Genomic DNA, 23,787 nt, shown 5'->3' with positions numbered 1-23,787 from the left:
AAAGGAAACTGGGGGGTCACCCGGCAAAGTGATCTCATTGGTGCAGTGTTCCAGACCCACACAAACATATTAATGCCATTTTTTAATTTTACATTAGAAAACTTTCATCCATTAAAGTTTTTTTTATAGTCTTATTCCAAAAAGTACATTTCATAAAAAATAAAACAAAAGGTACCAAATAAAACAAACACTACCAAAGTGCACTATTTACAGCAAATCTATATACATATTTTCTGATTTTAATTTATATTTATGGCAAAGTTTACTATAATCAGGACTCCCATCAGTAATAAAGTTATAAATCTAAAAGTACTATAAAGAAGTTCAAAGACACAGAAAGTGTGGCTTTTTCTGTTTTTTATGGTCAATTAATAGTACCCCTCTTCCTGCCATTAAAAATGTTACACCAAGGGCCACAAATAATGGGCTATTTACATGCATTTTACAGAATATCTGATCAGACCTTCAGCAAGTGACAGTCTTGTTTTGTTTGTTTTTTCCCCACTCACCCCTTCCCTGGGCAGCCCAACACATTTTAGGCTGCACTAAGAAAGTTAATGTTTCTAAAAATATTTAAAATAATCCTTACAAATGCATTCATTACACCATGTTCAGTTTTTGAATATATGTAACGGAAAATTCATTGGATGAATAGCGAATCTGATTCAAGACAGCTAAAAAACAACCCTAGTCATGCACTCAGCCTGACTGTAAGAGGAGATCTGTATACTCCGTTTCTTAAAGTTTAATGTGAAGGTTGGGTACAATTTAAATACAACATTTTTACAGCAAACAAACAGAAATACATATTATATGTATAGTAAAAATATCCATAAAGTGTCCAGAACTGCAGATTGCACAGAAAACTGAACCTTTCTTAAACTAGTACTGGGGATTTGACTATTCAGAAATGGAAATCCTTTAACGCTGAATGACATTGAAAAGTAAAATGACTACTGCTGTTGTCATTCTGTCATATGGATTGTAATTGAAAACCATTTTGTGAGCCTTTCTGCCAGGATTATGGAGACTACGAAGCAAGGCCCACAGCCTTCAGTGTAACATTCACAAGATTAGCTGACACCACAGGGACGTCTCGTGCAACTCGCTGAATAGGTGGAATGTTGGGTCCTTCGAGGGTGTCCAGAATACCTGAATAGGAAAACAACAAGAAAATGCTTATGTATCATATTTGGCAGTAACAGTCCCCTTATTAAAGAATATAAGATTAAAAAAAAAAAATCACTTTCTTTTACAGTGGCAAGGGGGCATTTCTTGAGAATTACTAAGCAGTTTTAATTAAACAGTCTTATTCAAAATGCAGACTTCTCATATTACCATCATCTTTATTGTACAGCTAACTATAACCTGCAGTGTAAATTTTAGGAAATAAAAAGTGTTGAGAAACTTTTTATTAATTGATTTTCCACTTTTGGGCCAATGGTCTATATGGTGGTGTCTGCTGGGTGTTAATGCTTTTCATATGCAGGGTTTCCAGTCTGAGATTAGAGCCCCACAAAGCTATATGAGTTCTAGGCTAAAAGTAGAAATTATCACTGCATTGAAAACCTAAAAGTGTTTAGAGTAAACTCATAAGACGTGGAGGGGCCAAGACATACAAACCTTTACCTATTTAGTAAATCGTAGTAGTAGACATGTGCAGAGTACAGTGTCCAACCAACATGCCACCAATCATCATTCTTTGGCACCATTAGAAGCAAGAATGTAACAAAGGATACAACTTCAAAATTATATTGTACATTAAGTAAGCAGAAATTACATACTTTAATACATGGACAGTACATTTAACTAAAAGTAGAGCTCATCAAAAATAAATTGCATTTTTGAAACATATAGGAATACTCCACCCAGAAATTATATATATATTTTTTTTAATATGTCACCTGCCACATGTAGTCCGTAGTGAAGGCTGACAAAAAAATAATCTGATATTTTTATAAGCAATGTAATTAGGTAAAAGTACACACTAAACAAGAATAGCTGCGTCAAATATATGAAATACTGCATTTAAATATGTGCTTCAGTTTTAATGTTTAATGTCTAAATATTCTCAATTATAATCGGAAGTATTCAAAAATAACATTTATTATCACTGACCTCAAAATAATCTAAAATGACCCTCCACATTCTTATGTTTGAAATTTGTTATTTTTGACCTTCAAATATCAAAAATAATTTATTCTGTATCAACAACCTTGAAATAGCATGGCGAGACATTCCACATGCCTGTGTTACCAATTCCCATTTTATCAAAGTTTTGTGAAAAGGAGTGACTTTGACCCCTCGTATATCATTAGGGGATGAACCCCTAGGGTTGGCTGATGTGGCCTGCACAACGTCAAGTCTTTCTGATCATTCTTGTTGAAGATTCTTATTGGTTTACTCCAGTGTTTCCCAACCTCGGTCCTGGGCACACTGTGGCTGCAGGTTTTTGTTCCAACCAGATTCCTAATCAGTGACAACACCTGATAACACTGATCTCATTTAATTAGCTGGTATTATTTTTTTTATTCTACATTCAGAAAAACAAAGCAGCATGATTTTTACATTTATAAGACATTTAGAAATATTTCTGCTTTTGCTATAGATTTAAATGCTTAACTCTTTTTTGTTGATTTCATTATATTTTGCCCTTTCTCTGTGCAGTTTTTCCCCTTTGTTGTATCTTATTAATGGCAATTAAAAAAAGAGCAGAGAAGATACGCTGGCAAACAACACTGAATAATCAAAGGTTGCAAGTACTTTAGCATCAGACCCACTAATTAGTAAATAATGGATTAACAATTAGAACACCTAGAAAAGTAGAATGAAACGAGATGAAAATATTGTTAAAAAGAAAAAAAAAAAAAAGATTATTCCCATATAACTGCTTGGTACACACACACACTAGGGGGCTTTGCCCCCTGCTCGCTTCACTCGCCAACCCCTGTGTTTTGTTTTCCGGATACACACTTTTAAGATTTTTTTTTTTTTTTTAGTTTCACTTTTATTTCAGAACTTCGTTAGAAACAATATTTGGAATCTTTGGAGTCCCAACATGCTGAATCTTTTAAATGAGGTCCGTGAGACATGTTTAATGACTGTGTACCATAATTCAGTATAGGTTTCTCTGTTCGGAAATTTCAGCACAGACAAAGCAATCTACATCATCAGCAGTTAATAATTTTTTTTGCAAAGTAACCAATAAAAGCATGTGAGGTAAACTCCGTTTTTAAAATTCTCTGACTTAAACTTCAAAGCCTTACAATATTTACATACTTCTGACATATCACCTGTGTCCATATATTCAATCTCTATTCGCCTTTTCGTTATTTCTCCGAGTAGTAATTTCTCTTTGTTTGAGATAATGAGATCTTTACTTTCTTTTTTTTTTTGACACTGTCATTTTTTTCTGCTTTCATATTCTGTATCTTGCTCTGTATGTGTTTCGCACCTATGTTTTTTTTTTTTTGAGTCTTTTGAATTCCAGTTTTCATTATCTCTAACCTGCTCTGCATGTGTTTGGCCCCCTTCTTTTTTAACCTCTTTATGACGTTTTACTTTGTTTTGTACTCTGCCTTTTATTTGTGACTTTGCTTTGTCCTGCTTTTTTTCAATGACACCTGGTCCGTGGTGATTATTTTCACTTTTTTTGAGTATTAATTTCTGTTTGTTTGCGCTACTACGATTTTTACTTTTTTTTTTTTTGATACTTTCTAAATTTTCCTGCTTTTATATTTTTTAACTTTCTCTGCATTTGTATCGCAGCAACTTTTTTTTTGAGCCTTTCGAATTCCACTGCTTTCATAATCTCTAACTTGCTCTGCATGTGTATAGCGCCAACGTTTTTATGAAGTTCAAATTAGACTTTTAAATTCTGAGCCCGATTGGACCTGCTTTTTTTTCAGTTCCACTTGTTCTGGGCTGATTATTACTTCCCTTATTTTCTGAATTTGCACCTAGATTATTCTTTTTCTTTTTGGCATTTTTTTTTTCTCTCCAACGCCTTTGAGTCTCTTTTCTTCGTGCTGCTCTTTCTTCTTCGCTTAGTCGTCGACGTTTCATCTATAACGTATTGTCCTTATACACTTTATATGCCCTGAGAGCCCTGGATCTGTGTGTGCTCAAAGCCTTGACACGGCTGAGTGTTTTGCTGCCCGTGGTCTTATTTGATATTGGTTGTAAGTAGGGCGTGTCTTGCACGAATCTCATGTTCTGTGTCTCACGAGAAGGTCCTGGAAACTCTTGGCACAAAGTCTCACGTTTAAGGTCCCCACGAGACGCTCCATGCCCAATCTCTTTCATCTCGAGGGTCTTTTAAATGTCTTCCGTGATCTTCATGTGAAGATCACGTCTTGTCTCCCTAGACTTTCTCTCCCAGGATTTTTTTTTTATAATTAGAGAGATGTATATACCAAACTTAGTTTTCTAATTTCTATATTGTTCCCAAAACACAGAATAGTTCACTTAATTAGCCCAGGAGTCCAATTAAAAACAGACGCTGGCTGGAACAAAAACCTGCAGCCACAGGGGGGCCACAGGACCGAGGTTGGGAAACACTGGTTTACTCTTAATCATAAAGGTGTAGTTTCCTGCACAAAATACGTTCCATAAATGAGGGTTTTTGAGGTCTAGGGAGCCAAACAATACGGAGGAACCCAAACAGCTTGACATCTTGCATATCTGGACATTAAGATAAGCCGAGCAGCAGATCATTTGTGGGGATTTTTCTAGAACCAGTGAGTCATCAAACTCCAGACAAAAAGAACTGAAATGATTTTAAAGCAATCAGCAATAGAAGAAACACTTGTCACTTTTTCGGCATTGCCTTCTCAACCATAAACAACACAAGAATTTTCAGGATTATTTCATCTCACAAGATACTCTGCTTTAAACTGTTCGTCCTAATGTCTGCACAAAATATGCCACATTTTACAGGATCCGGAAGTTTACATACAGTACAAATCTAAACACTACTGTTATAACACCCATTTATCTTCACAATAAATCAATATCTATGGAAACTGCAGACATCTAATTTGCAAGCCTAAATGTTTGTTTCTTACCTTCAACAATTTTGTGGTAGGTGAAATGCAAGTAAAGTAGGAAGAGCATGTGCAGGGCTGCCAAAGTGCCACAGAGGATGAGTCGTGGAGTTTGGCCCACAGTGCGGGACAAAAGAACAGCAACCTGCATGATCCAAAAGAAAGATGTTGAAAAGGCAATAAAATCATAAGCAGAATATCTTAAAACAATTTTACAATGAGACCATCAAACTGTACATTATTAGCATGGGTTAGAATTTATACTTGATCAAGCAACAAAAATAAAAAAGGAATTTAATTTTTTATATGTACTCAGTATAGCATTAAAGTATATTAATATTTAAATAGGATTCTTGGAGGAACAAAAAACATTTATTTAGTTGGGGGAAAAAAAGTCAGCATAAATGAATATTCAACAGAGTTCTCCAAGCGTGTCTTTTTTTTATTTTATTTCTGTGGTGCAACTGCAAAAACACATCTTCAGTAGAATAAAAACATAATAGTGCATGTTTTAAGATGTGTAACTTTTACGTATGGTTTGCTTAATGATAGATAGATGGGAATAAATTAAGTCTTTAGGGATGAAGTATAATCAATTCATAAATTAGAAACTAATCAACTCATAGACACTTGCAGCATTATAGCATTCTTTATCTGCACTCCTTGGGATGGATTTTTTGAAGCCATCAGCCCTCGATTAAAAATGCAGGAAAACACTGTTTTACTTGAAAAATGAATTACTAGAAAAAGAAAAAGAAGTTTTCTCAACAGTTAACAATTTAGAAATTCTCAGGCAGTCCTTTGTTAAAACTGACCTTAAAGACTGACACTTTTACGTGACTTTTCCAGCCATTTTCAGACGTAGTGTACGTTTACATAAACTTAAGAGAATAGGAGGCAGTCGGCGTTGCACTCTCATGAAGGGCAGTCACCAAATGTGACTCACTCTAACTAGGCTGCAACTCACTCCGACAAAATCAAGCAGGTTTGACTTTGTCTTTAGTCGTAGTATGGCTGCGTGTGGAAATACAACATACAGTATTTAACGTAGCAATGAGGAATAAGGAATAGGAGTGTTTTGGACCTCACAAATAGAAGAGAAGCTCTCTGTCTGATGTGTAATATTTTATGCACCACTATGGAATGAAGAAAAGGGAAAAAAAAAAAAAGGGGGCAGCGATTATGGCTGAACTCGCCATTCCCATTATTCCCATTAGGGTCCGTCAGGCAGCACACTGTTAGCTGTTACACAAGGGGGCAAGCACAACTGTGCTGGCAGGTCTTCACACAGTCGGTAAATTAGACATGCCCAGCGATTTTCAGTTGTTTCAACTGCCCTGGCCTTGTGACGAGATCAGAAAAAGCAGTCGCCAATTCTGACACACCCCATGACCAGACATCGGCTTGAAACACATCCTGAACTAATGGTTGACCTCATTTCATAGTTAGAGATCTTCAAGTCAATTTATTAGTCTTTGATTGACTCCATTCACTTTTTCCTCTTTTAATTTTTTGGTGAGAAGTATGATATGATTATAGCTAATGCGATTAGTGATAAAATGTACTTATAACATATATTTAATATATTTAGATATTTAATTGGTGTGTAATTAATTTTAACACATTGTGCTGCCACTCTCAATTATAGTAAACAGATTTTAAAAAGTATAAGCGACTAAAGGCTGTATGGCATAAAATAATAAAATTATTATGATTGGAAACACAAGCAATCATGGTATGCAAATACTTTATTAAGGAAAATAATCTAACATTGACAGATAAAAGTGATCAATGGAATGAAACAATCATGCTTATAATAAAACAGTTTTAGCAAACCTTACCATACGGATTGTTGAAAGACCACCAATGATCAACCAAAGAATGTAGAACAGTGAATGGAAATGGACATTGTAGGTCACAAGGAGAACAACACAGTGTCCAAAAAGACCATAACCCTGTAGATTAAAAGAATGCAAATGTTGTTTAAAACTATCTTGTTACCGAGTAACAGAATCAGCCATCCCCTATTTTACATTAACTGCACAGCATTAAATCTTCCAGTCCCTTGTTAATGTTTTATTTATGAAATGCATATTTTACAACTAATAACACTTAAGACTGCTGCCATGAGGATACATACAAGAGGTGAAAACTGCCCATCTGTTTCCAACCTGCTTATCTAGCTCACAGTTGTGGTAAGTGAGCCAAAACACTGGACACTGAGTGGAAACCATCCCAGTATAAAGTGGAAGTACATTACAGATCACACACACACTTAAAGAGGAGTTTAAATAAAAAATGTAAAAAATAAACCCTAAGGACATTCTGATATAAAAAAAAAGCTTATATATCCAAATTGCAGAATTCTTTGTACATCTCCTTACCAGTAATGACAACATCTGCAGCATAGTAATCTGAGCATTACACAAATACGCTAAGAAATAAATAAAAGAGGAAACTCCAAGCCAGTATCCAAAGCAGGTACCAATGGCCGTCCCCATTAACGTGCCTTCTCTCTAGAAGTAAAACAAAACACAAATCCTAGTCAACAAATACAAAACCTTGGCTTTCATAAGGGTGCAGTAACTTGTAAGCCACATACTAAATATTTTAAAAGAAGAAATACATTTGTTGCATTCACTCCCATTTATAATACTAAAATTATAAAGAAAATTACAATATACACCAGCATAGTTAAAAACAAATGAATATATTAAAATTAATCCTGCTTCTTCAATCCCCACAGCCGACTCACAGCATGAACTGGAGTGACAGGCTGTCTGCACTCCTGTTGCACAAACACACACAAATAACTGGACTACCGTTCTGTACTTTCAAGGTGGCTTGGGACAGGATTAAGTATTGGAAAACAGTACAATTACACATACCCATTACCGGAAGCCATTAAGTACTTTCATGTTAAAAAGTCACTTGCTTCACATTCTAAAGCAATTCATTTCACGGGGTAAACTGTCAGTCACAGAGTGCCAAAGGGGACATTTGACATGTGTGCAGTCCCAGGACATATTTAGACCCTGCCTTGCCTTAAGGACATAGTTTAGGTTTTTTTTGGGGTTTTTTTTTTTTTTTTTGAGTTCTCAAGTACTATTTGAAGTGTGTGTCCCTTACAAAGGGAAGATCATGCTGGGTTTTTTTTTTTTTTTTTGACTGTGCTCTCACAAAGACAAAACAGGGCGATTGGGATGGCATGCTGAAAGCCATTGCAACAAAGCACTCATCTTTAAGTGGTGAAATCTGGGAGATGGAAAGGTGAAACAGAGACACACAACAAAGGGCTAACAGTCAACGGACAGACAGGATAAAGCTGATATCCCATGTGTCAGCAGTCCTGTAGTGGGCATAATACAGCTGGGTTCAAATCTCCATGAATAAGTAAGGACCGAGAGCTTAATTGTGACACACGCATACATACAGTACTGTCATTTATGCCTGCCTCTCATTATCTAGACCACCTAAGAGGTTAGGTAGCAAATGTGCAATCCATTCTTTCTTTAATTTGTACATATTTACACAGTATAAGAAATAATTCAGTTTGGAAATGTAAATATTTTAAAATCTATGCTGAATCCTAAAAAAAAAAAAAAAACAAACAAACAGCTGCTTGCTTACAGCTCCAATTTTTTTAATATATCTACTATATAATAAAACACCAAGGTCTGTGTGTAATGACTCTCTAAGCAATCCGATTAGTCAGCTTGGCTTTGGTGACGCGATCTAAAGAGATAGTGTGAGTGTTAGATGCACGAGGAGGAGTAAAAATCTATAAGACACACTGAGAGGGTCACCTTCAAAGAGAGAAAGTATAAAATCAGACAGGAGGTGAGAAAGGTGTCTCCAAAATAAAGATAGAGTTTGTGAAGCAGGCAATGTGGGAACGAGCTCAAGACAGGAGGTGCAGGTTAAGAAATGTTCATACATGCAAATACAGCAGAAAGGCAAAAGGAGGAAAATATTTCATAAATATTTGACAACCTGTCTTCGAGAGTTACCATGACTAATAGTGCTAATAAATTCATAAATTCAAACCATCCACCACCAATTACAAATTCTAAATTAAATAAAAATTAAATAATACTGAGCCTTACAATTACAGTTCCGGAGGTCTTCATTCCATGTAGGAGGATTGCTACCAAAGTAAAAACCAGCATCATTGGTCCATACAGTTCACCTGCTACTTTCTAGAGTTAATAAAAGAAAAAGCATTAAGATAATATGCTAGGTTTCTAAGTAGCATTTAGTTTTCTATAAGCATCAAATATACTCTTTTTTGCTATTTTTTTTTTTTTATTTTCAGTGGGGGGCAAAAGGTTGAACGCTACACTGTGGAAGCACCACGACCTAAAAGTGAAATGCGTCAGAAGGCCTCAGCATACTGACGATGTTGAAATAAGATTGAGATTGAGAGGTTGATAGACTTTATTTGTCCCAAGGGGGAAGTTTGCCTAAGACTTCTGTTGTGTGTAATGATAACTGAGCAATCACAGTGGGGCATTATAAAGGAGTGTTGCCATTGTAATGAAGGAGCACACAGCTGCATTTCTTGTCACATTTCTGCTAAATAACTAATTTTCAGAAAGTCCTCAGTGCTGGTGTGTCAAACAGAGGATGAGCTGCATTGTTCATAATGACCGTCAGTTTTGGCTTCATTCTCTCCTCCACTACTACCTCCAGCAAGACCACAGAAAGTCCTATAACTGAGCTAGCTGAGCCTGCCTTCTTATTCGGTTTGTTGATCTGGAGCACAGCACACCACAGTGTTGATAATCGCACTGGCAATCACACAGATGTAGAACATGTAAAAGATGTCACTACCCTCTGCCTTTCTTTATATAGTTCCTGTGTTACTAGAACAGTGGACCCCCAAGTACCTGTAGCAGTGCACCACCTCCACATCCACTCCCTGAACAGTGGCCGGGCATGGAGACTCTTTGGTGAAGTGATAGTCAATGCACTTAAACCTACAAAGGTCCATGCCCATTTATGTAGGCAATAAATACATGTATTTAATAATTCAGCAATAAATATTTAGCCATCAGCCTAGATAGTACTGATTATTTTGATGATTTTTAAACTGAATTTTATTTTTTGCCATGTGTGCAAGTCAACTGCATTTATAATTCAAGTGAGAAAGTCAGCGTAAGTCATGCAAGTGTGAAATTTATAGTATAAAGCACAGCTGGCCAACTTCAACAACTTGCATTTGCTTAGTTTTGCTAGTCACTTGTTCATCGTATACACTTGCATATTGCAGGCCCTGTTTGTTAGGGGTCTACCAGACCGCACCCTGCAGCATGGGACATTAAGCAGAACTAATCCTGATCAGTACACCAGTGTATTATGGTGTACACTCACTCGGGGCACCCAGAGAAAGGCCATACGAACAAGGGGAGGACATACAAACTCCACCCAGGTAAGTGTCTAATCTAGGAGTTGAATACAGGACTGTAAAACTACAAGTCAGTAACTTTAGTCACTATTGCCAATACACTAAAACTTTATTTTTTAATTCCATGACATTCCATCCACTCCTTATCCAAACTCAAAAGATACCAAAACCGTTCGCAGTAGCATTGGGCACTAATGCAATCTTTTACTCCCTACTAATGTCGAGTCATTAATGGCTAACATGTACATCTATTGAGTATGTAAGAAAAAGATATTTTCAAGCCTCAGAAAAAAAAAACACTTGGACACTGGAAGAAAATGCACACTCCCCACAGATAGCCAATGCCAGGACCGGAAACCTAGAGATGTGCAACAGCAATGTCAGCCATTGTGCCATGTCACACATAAAAATGACATAAATGTTTTCTCAGTATGAAGAAAAATGATGATAAATTGCTCAGAGTTGACACACATTCAAATCACAACACACTGCAGAATGAAAGAATGTAGTTCAGTTTAATGCCTCACTCTCAATTAACTCCAGACCAAGAAAACTTTATAAAGTTGCATTTAGCTTTTTAATCTCTGCTTCCAATATATTTCAATACCTAATATTTAGGAAGTATTAAATAGGTTGTGTATATTGATATATGTACAGTGGAACGTCGGGTCACGAACGTCTTGGACCACCGTACAAATCGGGTTACGACCAAAAAGTTTGCCAAACTTTTGCATTTGTTCACGACCACACACTTGGGTGACAAACAAGCCAGTTTCCCTTCCGGTTCGTACGCACTGATGATTTCTGCACGTGTTCAGTCTCTCCCTGTGCATTCGCTGTGAACTCTTTGTGCTCTATTTCATTTCCCTTCCGGTTCGTACGTGCCGGTGAGTTACGCACTTGTTCAGTCTCTCCCTGTACAGTACATTGTTCTCAGTCAGACGTGCATCGCGCAGAGGGACTTTACCTCAAAACTGTAATCTCCTCTCCACCCAGCTTCCTGCTCACTTCCTTCATGCCAGAACTCGACTCATGCAAGGTTAGTTTTCTTGGTTGTTTATGGTTAGTTTTTGTATAAAATTAAGGATTTTTCAAATGTTAATTTTTTTCCCTGTGCTTAAAACTCATTAAAAAAAAAAAAAAAGTGTGTACAACGAGCGGTTCATAAGGCTGTAGCGTGAACTCTTGCAATGTTAGTTTTCTCTGTTCAAGGTTTTCTCAGTGTTATTCAATGTTTTTACATCTAGTTTACTATTACACTGTGCAATCTATGGTATGGTACTATTTTTGTGCTTAAAAATCTTTAAAAAAATATATTTACATAGTTCGTACGGTCTGGAACGGATTAATTGTATTTACATACAATCCTATGGGGGAAATTACTTTGGGTCACGACCAATTCGGGTTGCGACCAGAGTTTTGGAACGAATTACGGTCGTGACCCGAGGTTTCACTGTATTTCCAAATCACATTACATTGTGCTCTTTGTTTGCAGTGTTATTTTCTAACTGAAGAATGGCAGCTGGAGCGCTCAATAGCTTTTAATGATGAGCTATTCTGGGAGCCTGTGCTTTTGCTTTCAACATACTGGTGAAGGACATTGTTATAGCTCTAAGACAGACATACATAAGTGCCATCTGCAGCATCCACAGTGTCAGTGGACTTTGATGGACAGATATAAGAGGATGATGGTAGTCACATTTGACCTACTAGAGTACACAACAAGTTGATAGCTACACGAGGTGTGACAATTTAATTCAAGGAATGGCTGTCTAGTGTCGCTTATGTGTCTCAAATATGGACAGATAAACAGAAGCAGTGGGGCTTGAAGATAAGACTGATCTTTCTGCAAATGAACCTCATTAACAAAGTTACAGTATTAAGGGTGACAAACATGGTGTTTCCAGTATGACCCAGAAACAAAACAGCAAAGCACACAATGGAAAATACAGAGTTCACCAGGAGGACATGATAAGGGAGCCGTGAAGAAAGGCTCCTAAATTTGTATATTTTCATCCCCTATCCACTAGATGGCAGCATCCCAGGGCCACGATCACCACGTGCAACCCTGTAAGGCATGATGTGAGTTGTAGTGCCAGTAGTGTAGTTGTGGTGTAGTGTAGCGAGTTGTTTTATTACCTGCATTTTTATCACTCTTTATTTTAATATCGTTTTTATCAGTATACTGCTGCTGGAGTATGTGAATTTCCCCTTGAGATTAATAAAGTATCTATGCATCTATCTAAAAGTCAGCCCTGCCGGGTCCAATGGTAGCTTCCAGGGGGTGCTGCAAGGATTTCCAATCCCTACTTTTCAGGACTTCCGCCTAACCTGGAAGTGCTCCCTTCAGGCTATGCCCTGGCATGGGAAGTATTCCAAGATCCAACATAAAAGGAAGTCGTCCAGCCTCCTCCAGCGAGCCAGAGCTGGGAGGTAGGAAGACAATACTTGCTGCAGGGAGGTGGATGGTCAGAGAAGATTCAGAAGGAGGAAACAAAGGAGACTATTGTATTTGAGCTTGTGTGAACTGGAAGAAACTAGTTGTGAGGTATTTTATAATAAACACCTCTGTTTTGAACCTGCGACTGTGTGTGGATCAGTTGATTCAGTAGCACCTGTAACTATATAAAATATACATAACTACATAAAACATATATATATATATATATATATATATATATATATATATATATATATATATACATACACACACAGATATTTGAAATAGCAGTTTTACTCATTATTTTTTCAAAACAAAAACAGGGTAGGTGTTGGAGTGGATGTCCTACCTAAACTGTAATGGAAGAATGCAGATGGACATGTGTCTCGGCCGGGTTGGTTGCTGGTACCGTTCCCTGTTGGGAGGCCAAAATAGAAGGACAGAGGGGCCATGTATTCCCCCTGTACACAGGGTGGCAGCATCTCTCTGGTGGAACTCCCAGGGCATATTGGGAGCTGAAGTCCTGAGAAGCAACCCTGTTGGTATACTTGGGTGCTGCCAAGGGCAGCTGCAGGGAAATGCTGTCCCTACTTTGGGAGACTTCCACCTGGCTCCCGGGTCCGGCATAAAAGATGCCACCACATCTAAATCAAGAAGTCAGAATCAGGAGGAGGTGGACGACACTCTTGGAGGAAGTGATGGAGGTAGACAGAAAGTGACAAACTGTGTGTGTTATTATCATGCTGGACTGATTTAACCCTGTAATGGAATTAGATAGATAGATAGATAGATAGATAGATAGATAGATAGATAATATGAAAGAAAGGCACTATAAGATAGATAGATAGATAAGATAGATAGATAAGATAGATAGATAAGATAGATAGATTGGATAGATTAGATAGATAAGATAGATAGATTAGATAGATTAGATAGATTAGATAGATTACTACTGTATATTAAGGCTTTTTATTTTACTTGAAATTATGTGTGGCTTAGTTATGTCTGATGTCTGGTGGCCACAACAGTTAATTATAATCCTTGGAGTTTTGGATGTTTACACCTCTTTGCAGGCCATGTTGTTTTATTTTTTTTTATGTTTTGTCTAGCAATAAGCACAATAGCTTACTGTGTAGCTAATGGATGTGACTTAATCACTCTCTCTGTTGTTGTTTTTTTTTTAAAATTGTGATGCTGTCTTGCAAACACTTCACTAATACCTCCCACATTAAGGATAACTCTTCCAGGTGAGCGGGTTTATTCTCTTACCTGTGGGAAGTTGATCATTCGAACAGGAATCAAAGACTCTAGTAATCTGAAAGAAACAAAGAAGTAACTTCATTATTTTCCCTATGTATTTATAAATGGAGGCTATAAGAATTGAGGTGGCATTTTTAATGGTATAAAACAAATGTGTCTGAAGCTCCGACTGAGAAAAGCAGAACATTCTAGCTACATAATATTTATGAAGTAATAAACACAATTACTAAAGCAATAGTTTGTGTATTTCTAAAAACAGTCATTAGTAATGACACAAATTCATTCAATTCAGGTCAGTTTGTTTTGTATTGTGCTATTCATGCAGTGGAGGCTCACAGACTGGCCTAAGTTTCCACATATAACGCGAAGGCAGAAATCATTAAACCATACACCATATACACACTGTACAGTCAAGACCTATTGAATTTAGAGATTTTTGTTTATATTGTCTTGTTTGTGTATTATTTTAATTGATTTTTAATCAGGTATTCTCCTATGTTCCTTGTACCTTTTGGGTGGGACACCCTAATGTATCTTATATATAAAGGTCTACGCATGGAGGTGTGTGTGTCTGTCTGGCCTGGGAGTGAGAGGTGGAGTCGGGATAAGGGCTCCAACTCAGAGGGAACAGAAAACTTGCTTAGCTGCTAATAACACAACGAGGACAGCATGTCAGCAAAATGAAACCTCAGAAGAAAGACAAAGTCACTTAGCCGTTAACATCGGCAAAACTGTGTCCCTTTTATTTTTCCTCCCGCCACTAACACACAAACAATGCAAGCACATCGGCAAAATTAATCCTCCTAGGACAGAGATGCCCAGAGTAGTTCCTTTCATTTACCTGACATCTCTACATTTCAGGTTTTTTTTTTCTGACGACCCCGGGCTTTTTACATCACGGGCTTAAACAGCTAGTTGTATTATAATTATAACAAATGAATGCCTCAACATACTAAATATTATGTTGAAATCAAAATATAGCAGTATTGCTGTGATTCATAATCAAAAAAGCATGTCTCCCAAAACATTTCATTATTAGAAAGTATTATATTGTATCACAATAACATGTAAACAACCAAGGAAACTATTTCCTTTAGAACATGGTAAACAAAGCCAAGATGATCTTAACGTTTCTCTGATAAACAGTCTGTAATGGCATAAGGACACTTTTTAAACAGCAACCTTCATAATCAGCATAATGCTTTACAAAGCAACTGTCAGCATCATGTGAAAAAAAAAAATAGTGAAACAAATACACCAAGTATCAGTGGTGGAGGACAGGAGACATAAAGTGACAGTCTTAATAGTAATTAAAACTTTACTGCAACGATTTAATCAATTTTACCTGTTTCTGACTTGCACTGGCTCAACATCAAAGTAAGGTCTGAGGATGTCAATGTTGGCATACAAGTTGAAGGCCTTTGATGCTTGCCTTTTACCGGCCTGCCACACCTAGAAAACACACAAATGTTCTTCAGCCCACCATAGAAATGAATTTACCAAAAACAAAAGGACTTCATTCTACAAACTAAAAAAAAAAATCAAGTAATTCCTACTAAAGAATGGCACAGGATGTTAGAGGTTTGACATACTTTATGCCAGTAAGTATCCTAGAATTCAGATTTTGTCCAGCGAGCTCCCATTTCCTACCAAGACCTAAAACACTGGCTTCAGTTAAGCAGAGTAGACTGCTAATTCTTGATGCAGTGGAACCTCTGGTCACAAACGTCTCGGACCACGTACAAATCGAGTTACGACCAAAAAGTCTGCCAAACATTTGCATCTGTTCACGACCACACACTCGGGTGACGAACAAGCCAGTTTTTCTTCCGGTTCGTATGCGACCGATGATTTCCGCATGATGTTCAGTCTCTCCCTGCGCATTACCTGTGCAGCGAGAGAGAGTGAGAGTGAGTGAGCGAGAAGGCAGTTAAAGAATGCACCAGGCTTGTTTTTAAAGAGACTGCAAGGTTAGTTTTCTCTGTTCAAGGTTTTCTCAGTGTTATTCAATGTTTTTACATTTAGTTTACTATTACACTGTGCATTCTATGGTATAATTAACTATTTTTGTGCTTAAAAATCTTAAAATAATATATATTTACATACAGCTTGTACGGTCCGGAACGGATTAATTGTATTTACATACAATTCTATGGGGGAAATTATTTCGGGTCACGACCAAATGGGTTGCGACCAGAGTTTTGGAACGAATTACAGTCGTGACCAGAGGTTCCACAGTACTTAACTTTTCAGTTATGCTTTGCATAAAAAAGGGGGAGATGGGTTCAGTTTATGTGCGAAAGTGAGATGTGTGGTTTCTGATGAAGATAAATGATGAATTTGGCACCTACTTCATATTGTTGAGGTGCGATTCTGATATCTGTATATGGGACTATAAAGATATAGATAATTACAGTATATTGCTGATTTATCTTTTCTTTAAAATTTACCACTTGAAACTAGCTATATTAATAATACTTATTGTTGTATTAGTGATACACTATAGGTTTGAGAATAGTGTTACATGTCTCTTTTACATTTAAGCAGAGTAGTACAACATGATTAGATTGCAGTCAGCTCTAACTCGCTGTTTAACCATGACCATATCACTTAAACCTCCTACAGTCCAGTGGTTTAAAAAAATGCCATGAATTGTAACATGTCCTGATCTTTTTAGTTCTTTTGGATAGTACTTTACTTTTCTTTTTCTTCTACACTTGGCCCACATGAAGATTAAATGAAATAATAATGATTCTAGTGCTTCTGAAAGCCGTTTCCATACCTGGGAAAAGCTGGACTGTAGCAGCCGAGAAAGAAGCCATCACATCTTCCACTGTTTTTTGATCAAGTCTGGTTACAGTCAGGCCAAAGCTAGAGAGTTGCATATTTTGTCTGCAAGTGTACTGTATCTAAGGAAAGAACTGTTTGTCTTTCTAATGTCAAAAAGGATGCAAAAAATTCTATTATCCCATAATATGATACAGGTTTGCCAAGACAAATGCCCCTTTTTGCTATTGGTGTCTATTTAATGCATGCTATGCTACTGCACTCATTTTTGTAGCTTGGTCATACTGCCCCATAGTGGCAAGTGATGCAATAGTTGAAAGATGTAGTAACCTAAGTATAAAAACGTGGATAGATACACATCTTTATGCTCATCTCATTTCAGAAGGGCAGTTAGGGAGACAACACTCCATCCTCCAATCACCTTGCTTACCGAACTCAAATTCAGTGTCAAAGGGAGAAGGAACATAAATGTAAATGATCACTGAAGATTACATTTAGATACACTTGACATGCATTTAATACAGTGAACTGAAGCTACTAATTTACATTTAGAAGGATGAATACATAGAATTAAAACACCACTGCTCAATGATACCGTTCAAAGTCAATACTATGTTGTCATGTGAAAAACAATTAAATGACTTACAGAAACAACTAGCAGCAAGTTAAACAAAGTAGAGAGTATTTGTAAATCTTAACAGGCTAGGAAAATAAATGTTCTTAATCAGACATGGTAGTCTGCCGGGGGTCACTCTAGTGCCAATATGTCTCATGCACTTCCCACAGGCCAACTCTTACCCATCTCTTAACAACAACAACATAGCAGGGTCCAGTTAAATTAGGTCAATTGAGAAGGGGAAACATGTTTTGATTCAATTCCTTCCTTTAAACAGCATGAAGAAAATACATTACAAAATGTTTCAACAGGCATACCTCATCAGCAACTTGTCGACCAAGCTGACCCTTTATACCCTTCATGCCTAAAAACTCTCCATCCTCTCCCTCCTCTGCTGCAGCTGCTTCTTCTGTCACTTCTTCTTCCTCCTTCATGCGCTGATGCATCTCACCCATGTCTTCAAAACTAGACCCCGAGGTGTCATCCATATTTTCCATGTCGATCACTGCGGAGCCACCACCCTGAAAAGGTTATAGGATTATAAGAAATGATAACCACGAGTTACAGGAAAAGCAATTTCCAGGGCCATGAGACAGCAGAACATGAGGTATCTTGAAGAAACTTAAATGAATAGAATCAAAAGCAGCAGAATCAAATGAAGTGTTTGCCACTAAGCTTTCATTCAAAAGGCAAATTTAAAATAAACCTGTCAAGGGTGATCTGTGAAAATGTTCACAAGTAAACCCGTCACCTTTCCAAATTTGGAAATGCAGGACCCATTTCTTCAAATTCATTACATTTTTTTTCCCTAAATATTCTGAATAAACAGCCAATAAATATGAAAATACAATTTTAAACCACTGTAGGCAAATGTATATTGAAATAGCTACAGATCTGAGACAGAATGCTGAACTTTGTCCAAGTTGCTTAATACAGTTTGCTAATAATATGTGATTCTGAATAAAGAAGCTGCCCATCTGATATACTTTGGGCTGGGGTTTATCATGACATGCACTATAAAAATATTTAAAGTCTAAGAAGGATTTCATAAAATGGGGTAAATGGGAGCCACAATGCCATACTTGAAGATGCTGACTATTGAGCTGCCAGCCAAGAACTGATTTAAAGAAATAAAATAATTGTTTGGCACAGTATAGCGTTGGTGACCTATCAACCAGGATGAGTTGGAATATTCAGCATTTAATTTCCCAGAGAAACCATGAGACTAAAAATGTTCTTGGCCACCACTACGAACAAATGGGGTAACATTTAGGAAAAAAAATATTTTTGGGGTGGAGTGTTCCTTTGACTGACCTCTCAGTTTTTAAGTGTACTAAATTACTGTTCTCTTCATCTTCAGCCTATCATTAAAGGAGCACTATATTTTATCATTTTAAATACAACAAGTATATGAAAGTACAGCTCGTTCTTTTTTTATAGACTGTAATGTCTTGGTTTTCCTCCTAATTAGCCCTGAAAGTCTACATGGGTTGAAATGTCCTATTTCTAACTGAGCCCCTAAGTCTAATAGCTTGTCTAATTATTTTACTTTTCTTTGTAACTGAGCCCATCACTTAATGACGACACCTAATCTTTTCTTCTTGTACCGGTCAATACTGATTTCTATGGCCACCTGAGACCTCCAGCAGACTAGGATTCATAGCCTAGCCACTTTCTGTATGTAATCGTCATGCCCACCTCCATGTTCAGCTGGGTTTTTCCTTCAGATGCTGTGGTTTCCTCTTGTACAACAAAGCCGTTTGTGTGTTTGGGTAACTATGAACTCTAAATTGTCCCAGTATGAGTGAGTTTTCAGTAGGTGTGTGTGCCCTGCAATGCACTGCAACCCTGAAATGAAACAAGTAGGTCTGATAATAGATGGAGGGTTTGAGAATGGTTAGACACCAACTACCTGGCATCCTTCACAATTTAAAAACCTCTCCAAAGTCAAATTACTTACTTGCAAAACACTTCATAAAAAAATGCAGGATACCCAACGTCACTGCTGACATATTTGCTGAAATGCAAATAAACACGACGACAAATGACATGTCATGATGACAACTTCTGGGTGTCACAGTGCCTGCCCTCAATTTCTACTTTTTGGAAATGTTTCTGATGCCATTGATGTCATGCTGCTTCTGTTTACATTTAAATTCAAAGTGAACACCACCCATACAGCCAGCTAGTCACCCTTTGATTTGAGTAGTGGTTTTCAAAATGTGGTCTGCAAGCTGACAACCATCAGGAAAATGTGACTTTTAGATCACTCAGATAAGTTAGTCTGTTATGGACCTCCTTAAACATTTATTTGTAACGATCAAGATTGCAAGTCGATATCTAAACTAATTCAATATGTGTAGATACATGAGAAATGGATCTAAAGGTGCCACGGTCTAACTTTCTTGTGGATGGGGACAACTTTTGCTTCAATTGCATACCTGCCCGTTCTGTTTCTGTTTGCCTGTTGGGGTCGCCTCTCTTTCTTTGTGTCTATCTCCCTCTCTTTTACATGCATCACTTTTTCAACCTCAGTCTCTCTCTCAAGTCCAGTTGATACTGTTAATCAGTCTTCATGGCTAAAGGAATCTTATGGATCAGAGGCTAAAATTTAAACACCTTGAAATGCAAACCTAGCAACACCCAATTTCAATGTTAGTATTTTTCACATAAATAAATGCCTTTTGGAAAATACATTTTGGGAAGTAGGCAAACTGGTGACCATCAGGCTCAAGTGATCCATCTGTTATGTTTGACCTCAGCAAAGTGGTCCTCAGTTCAAAACACTTTTAGTGCCACTGGATTAGAGGATTCAGAAACTGTCATAAGTACATCCAGGTAGTGACATTTTTTTACTTAATTAAAAAACTGTCTGTCATTCTCAGATCTGGTATTTTGTGGATATCATTCTCATAGTTACTTACAAAATTAAATCTTTTAACTCATGTCATATTATAAGTTATAATAAGTTGTAAAAGTGAAAAGGATTTTTTTTATTGCTGGCGTATTTCGAAAGGCACTATAAAAATATACAAACGGATATACACATATATAAACACATATTATAAGCATACTGTATATAAACACATATTATAAGTATATACTGTATATATAAGCATAATTCCAAGTCTATATTCATTTATTTTATAACCCGCTTAACCGCTTCAGGGATGCGAGTCACCACTGGCCTGAACTGACTCTGGACGGGCCGCCTGTGCATCACAGCTCAGTACACCCAATACAGTATTCCGATTACATTTCTGCCTAATCTGGACGACAAAGTTTCCCTGATAAACAAAGACGCAAGAACAGCCCGCGGTCTTGTGTTGTTTACTACTCTTGCATTCCTTCTCAGCGGACAACCTCGCGACTTACTTAACCGCAAACCACAGCGTTGTTGAAACGATTTAGGGCGACTGTTCTTTGGTGTCTACGTTGTTTACCTGGATCAGGTGCTCGTCAAAGCTACCCCAAGACTCCGTGCTCCCGGCTTTACTTCCTGCTCCTGGAAGTGCTGACATTTTAGAAAATAATCAAGGTGATCTCCAGCTCTCTGAAATTATGACTCCAAAACACCGAAATAGCCACTTCTGTAAAGAACACCTCCTTGAACCCTCAACAGCGACTACATCCAACAGCTCATCTGGAGCGTACCCACATATTTCAGGAGGGGCTGACTGGAGACGTGGAGACGTCTAAGGTATCGCGAGATGCAGAGTCTCGTGAGATGGGTGTTCTTGTCACGAAAGAAACGCCATCTTGGTAAGGACGTCAAGCGCTTGGATGTACCGGCCCCATGACTGGGATTATTTCTAAACTATTTTGTTAGAAGCTTTAGGTTGAAAGAAGTGCGCTTTTCCTTTGATTGATAAAGCAATTAAAAAAAAGCCCGACCCAACTTCTTTGCATACAAATCGATCGTTTTAGCATATATTGACGGGTAAATGTACACTTTAACGGAGTTTTTAGGACCTATTGGCTGACCCCAATATTGCTGTGAAATCGTCAGTTGTCTGGAATTTAATTACAAGGGCCTGCAAAATTAAACTCATAGAAATTATATTAATGGTGGATAGTTATGTTAATGTGCATTCATGAACACAATAAAATATATAATTTGAATGTCTGCATCTCGTTACACTTAAGTACAAAATTGAAACGAAATGTAATTAAAATTTAGCAAATTATACAATTTATTCAGGTTGAAATATTGTTTCAAATCAATTTAACACGAAAATATGTAGTCAATCTAATAAGTAAAGGAAACAATACACATTAATTGACTTACATATATCTTCTGTAGCTTTTGTCACTTCTTAGTCCATTTTTCTGGTATGTCCCTATCAATTGTTCAGCCATAGTCTGCCATCATACTGTCATCCTAACGTCCCTTGTACTTTCTTTCCATGTCCTTGATATTCTGATGGAATCTTTCACCCTGCTTTTCATTCACGGCTCACAGATTTTCAGGGAGAATTTACAAATACGAATCCTAATATGGATCTTTATTGTTACCTAAAATCTTACACGTGACTGCTTTGTGTGATTCTTACAATTTTCAATTGAATCATGCCATTCTGATGATGGAGACACAGGAGGGTTCATCATCAGTTCACAGGAGGAATTACATGGACCTTGTTTTGTGGTCTGAAATGTTGCATTGACATTCCTGGAATTGCTCGACTTGGTTAAGTTTTAACAGTTTATCTTTGTTTAGCATTCTTATTTGATTAGGTTAAGGATCATGAATTTATTGATATTATGTCTGACAAAAGGTTCAATTCAGTTTATTCATTATTTCCAATTATGGGCATGCTAAATACATAGAGGACATAGAACCAGACAAATACCCTAGTCAAAAAGCCTTTCTTCTTTACATATGAGAATGACATAAGCTGCTGTGCGCATCTGGAGAGGCTTAGTAATGAAGATTTGCACCACCTGGAGTGAAATACCGTCTTAAAACTACTGCAGCTACATGAATCTAGGTTGTATACTTTATGTAGTACTTCAGCCTATATGCTTATAGATAGATAGATAGATAGATACTATTGTCTGAACACACTGCAGAATGACTGAAAATGAAGAAAATAAAAAAGAAAACTTCTGACTTGGCAGTGACTGGCCCAGTGGGGCATTATGAAGTTGGATTGTTTAGAGGTGTGAAGGAGCCCACATAGTGACCCAATTCAGAATAATTTGTTGTATGAAAGTCCTCAATATCTGTGTGTCAGAAAGAGTATGTGCAGCATTGTTCATAATGGCAATCGATGTTGTTTTAGTTCTCTCCGTTCGTACGACTAATTCAGCCTGCCCTTTTAATTAGCTTGTTGATGTGCCCAGCAGGAGGCGCATGCTCCCTAGGGATGTGTTCTTTTTAGAATTCCAACTCATAACTTGAACCTGTATATACGTAAAAACACACCCCTTCAGTATCCACGACGGAAATATCAACGGAAGAGAAATATATTTAACTCGCTTTAAAATACAGCTGAATACAAGTACAACGCACTTGGTTCTTCCGTGGTGATCGTTTACGACTGAGGTTCCATTCGGTAGGGCGCAGGAGGGATTTTTTCTTGCTCCAGAGTCAACGTCACATCAGTGCTTCTGGTTTCTACCTTGTAGTTTTGTGAGAGGCTTTAAATGCCCACACATTCTCTCTCTCTCTGTGCGCACAGTGCACCTGTCCTGTCCCAATCACTAACCTCCATTTGCAGCCCATGTTATATTTGTTCCAGCTGCCTGGGAAGATTTTTTCTGCTTTTCTTAGTTTAAAAATTGCATATATGCTAAGATTGTTAGGCTCACAAATAAATAAATGAATTAATAATGTAAGGATTATCAAATTATATATGTGTGATGTAGTACTAGGGTGTTGTACCGTGTTAGCCATTATGAATGTAGTGAGAAGTCAAGCAAAATGACACATTTTATTGGCTAACTAAAAAGATTACAGTTAGCCAATAAAAGGTGTCATTTTGCTTGACTTCTCACTATATTTGTGATAGAATCAGAGGGGTGCTCCGTCCCCCACGACTTCCCATTTACGTCAGATTCAGACTCTAAATTAATCAAACGAATCAAAAGAATCGATTCCCTTAAACTGACAGTTTTAAAGAATCGAATCAGTTTTATGAATCGAAACGCCTATCTCTACCGTTTAATATAACGTACTCGCTCTTTGACATGCGCACTGCACGCCCGTAGCTCTGTAATTGCGAAAGTTGCC

General features: G+C 37.3%; 1 protein-coding gene across 1 annotated transcript; it reads right to left on the bottom strand.

Annotated features, from left to right (window-relative positions):
• Nucleotides 1-340: 340 nt before the first annotated feature.
• On the bottom strand, nt 341-21,252 carry yipf3 (Yip1 domain family, member 3). The gene is made up of 9 exons (XM_039738090.1): nt 20,999-21,252; nt 17,873-18,076; nt 15,498-15,604; nt 14,162-14,207; nt 9,152-9,244; nt 7,430-7,561; nt 6,887-7,000; nt 5,067-5,190; nt 341-1,152 (listed from the first exon to the last, which is right to left on the bottom strand). Exons 1-9 carry the CDS (start codon nt 21,074-21,076, stop codon nt 1,031-1,033), a joined length of 1,020 nt encoding a protein of 339 aa, XP_039594024.1. The 5' UTR covers nt 21,077-21,252; the 3' UTR covers nt 341-1,030.
• Between the last annotated feature and the right edge of the window lie 2,535 nt (nt 21,253-23,787).

The sequence above is a fragment of the Polypterus senegalus genome, chromosome 16 (assembly GCF_016835505.1).
Source record: "Polypterus senegalus isolate Bchr_013 chromosome 16, ASM1683550v1, whole genome shotgun sequence".
Lineage (NCBI taxonomy): Eukaryota > Metazoa > Chordata > Cladistia > Polypteriformes > Polypteridae > Polypterus > Polypterus senegalus.
This window is presented reverse-complemented; position numbering and strand designations above follow the sequence as displayed.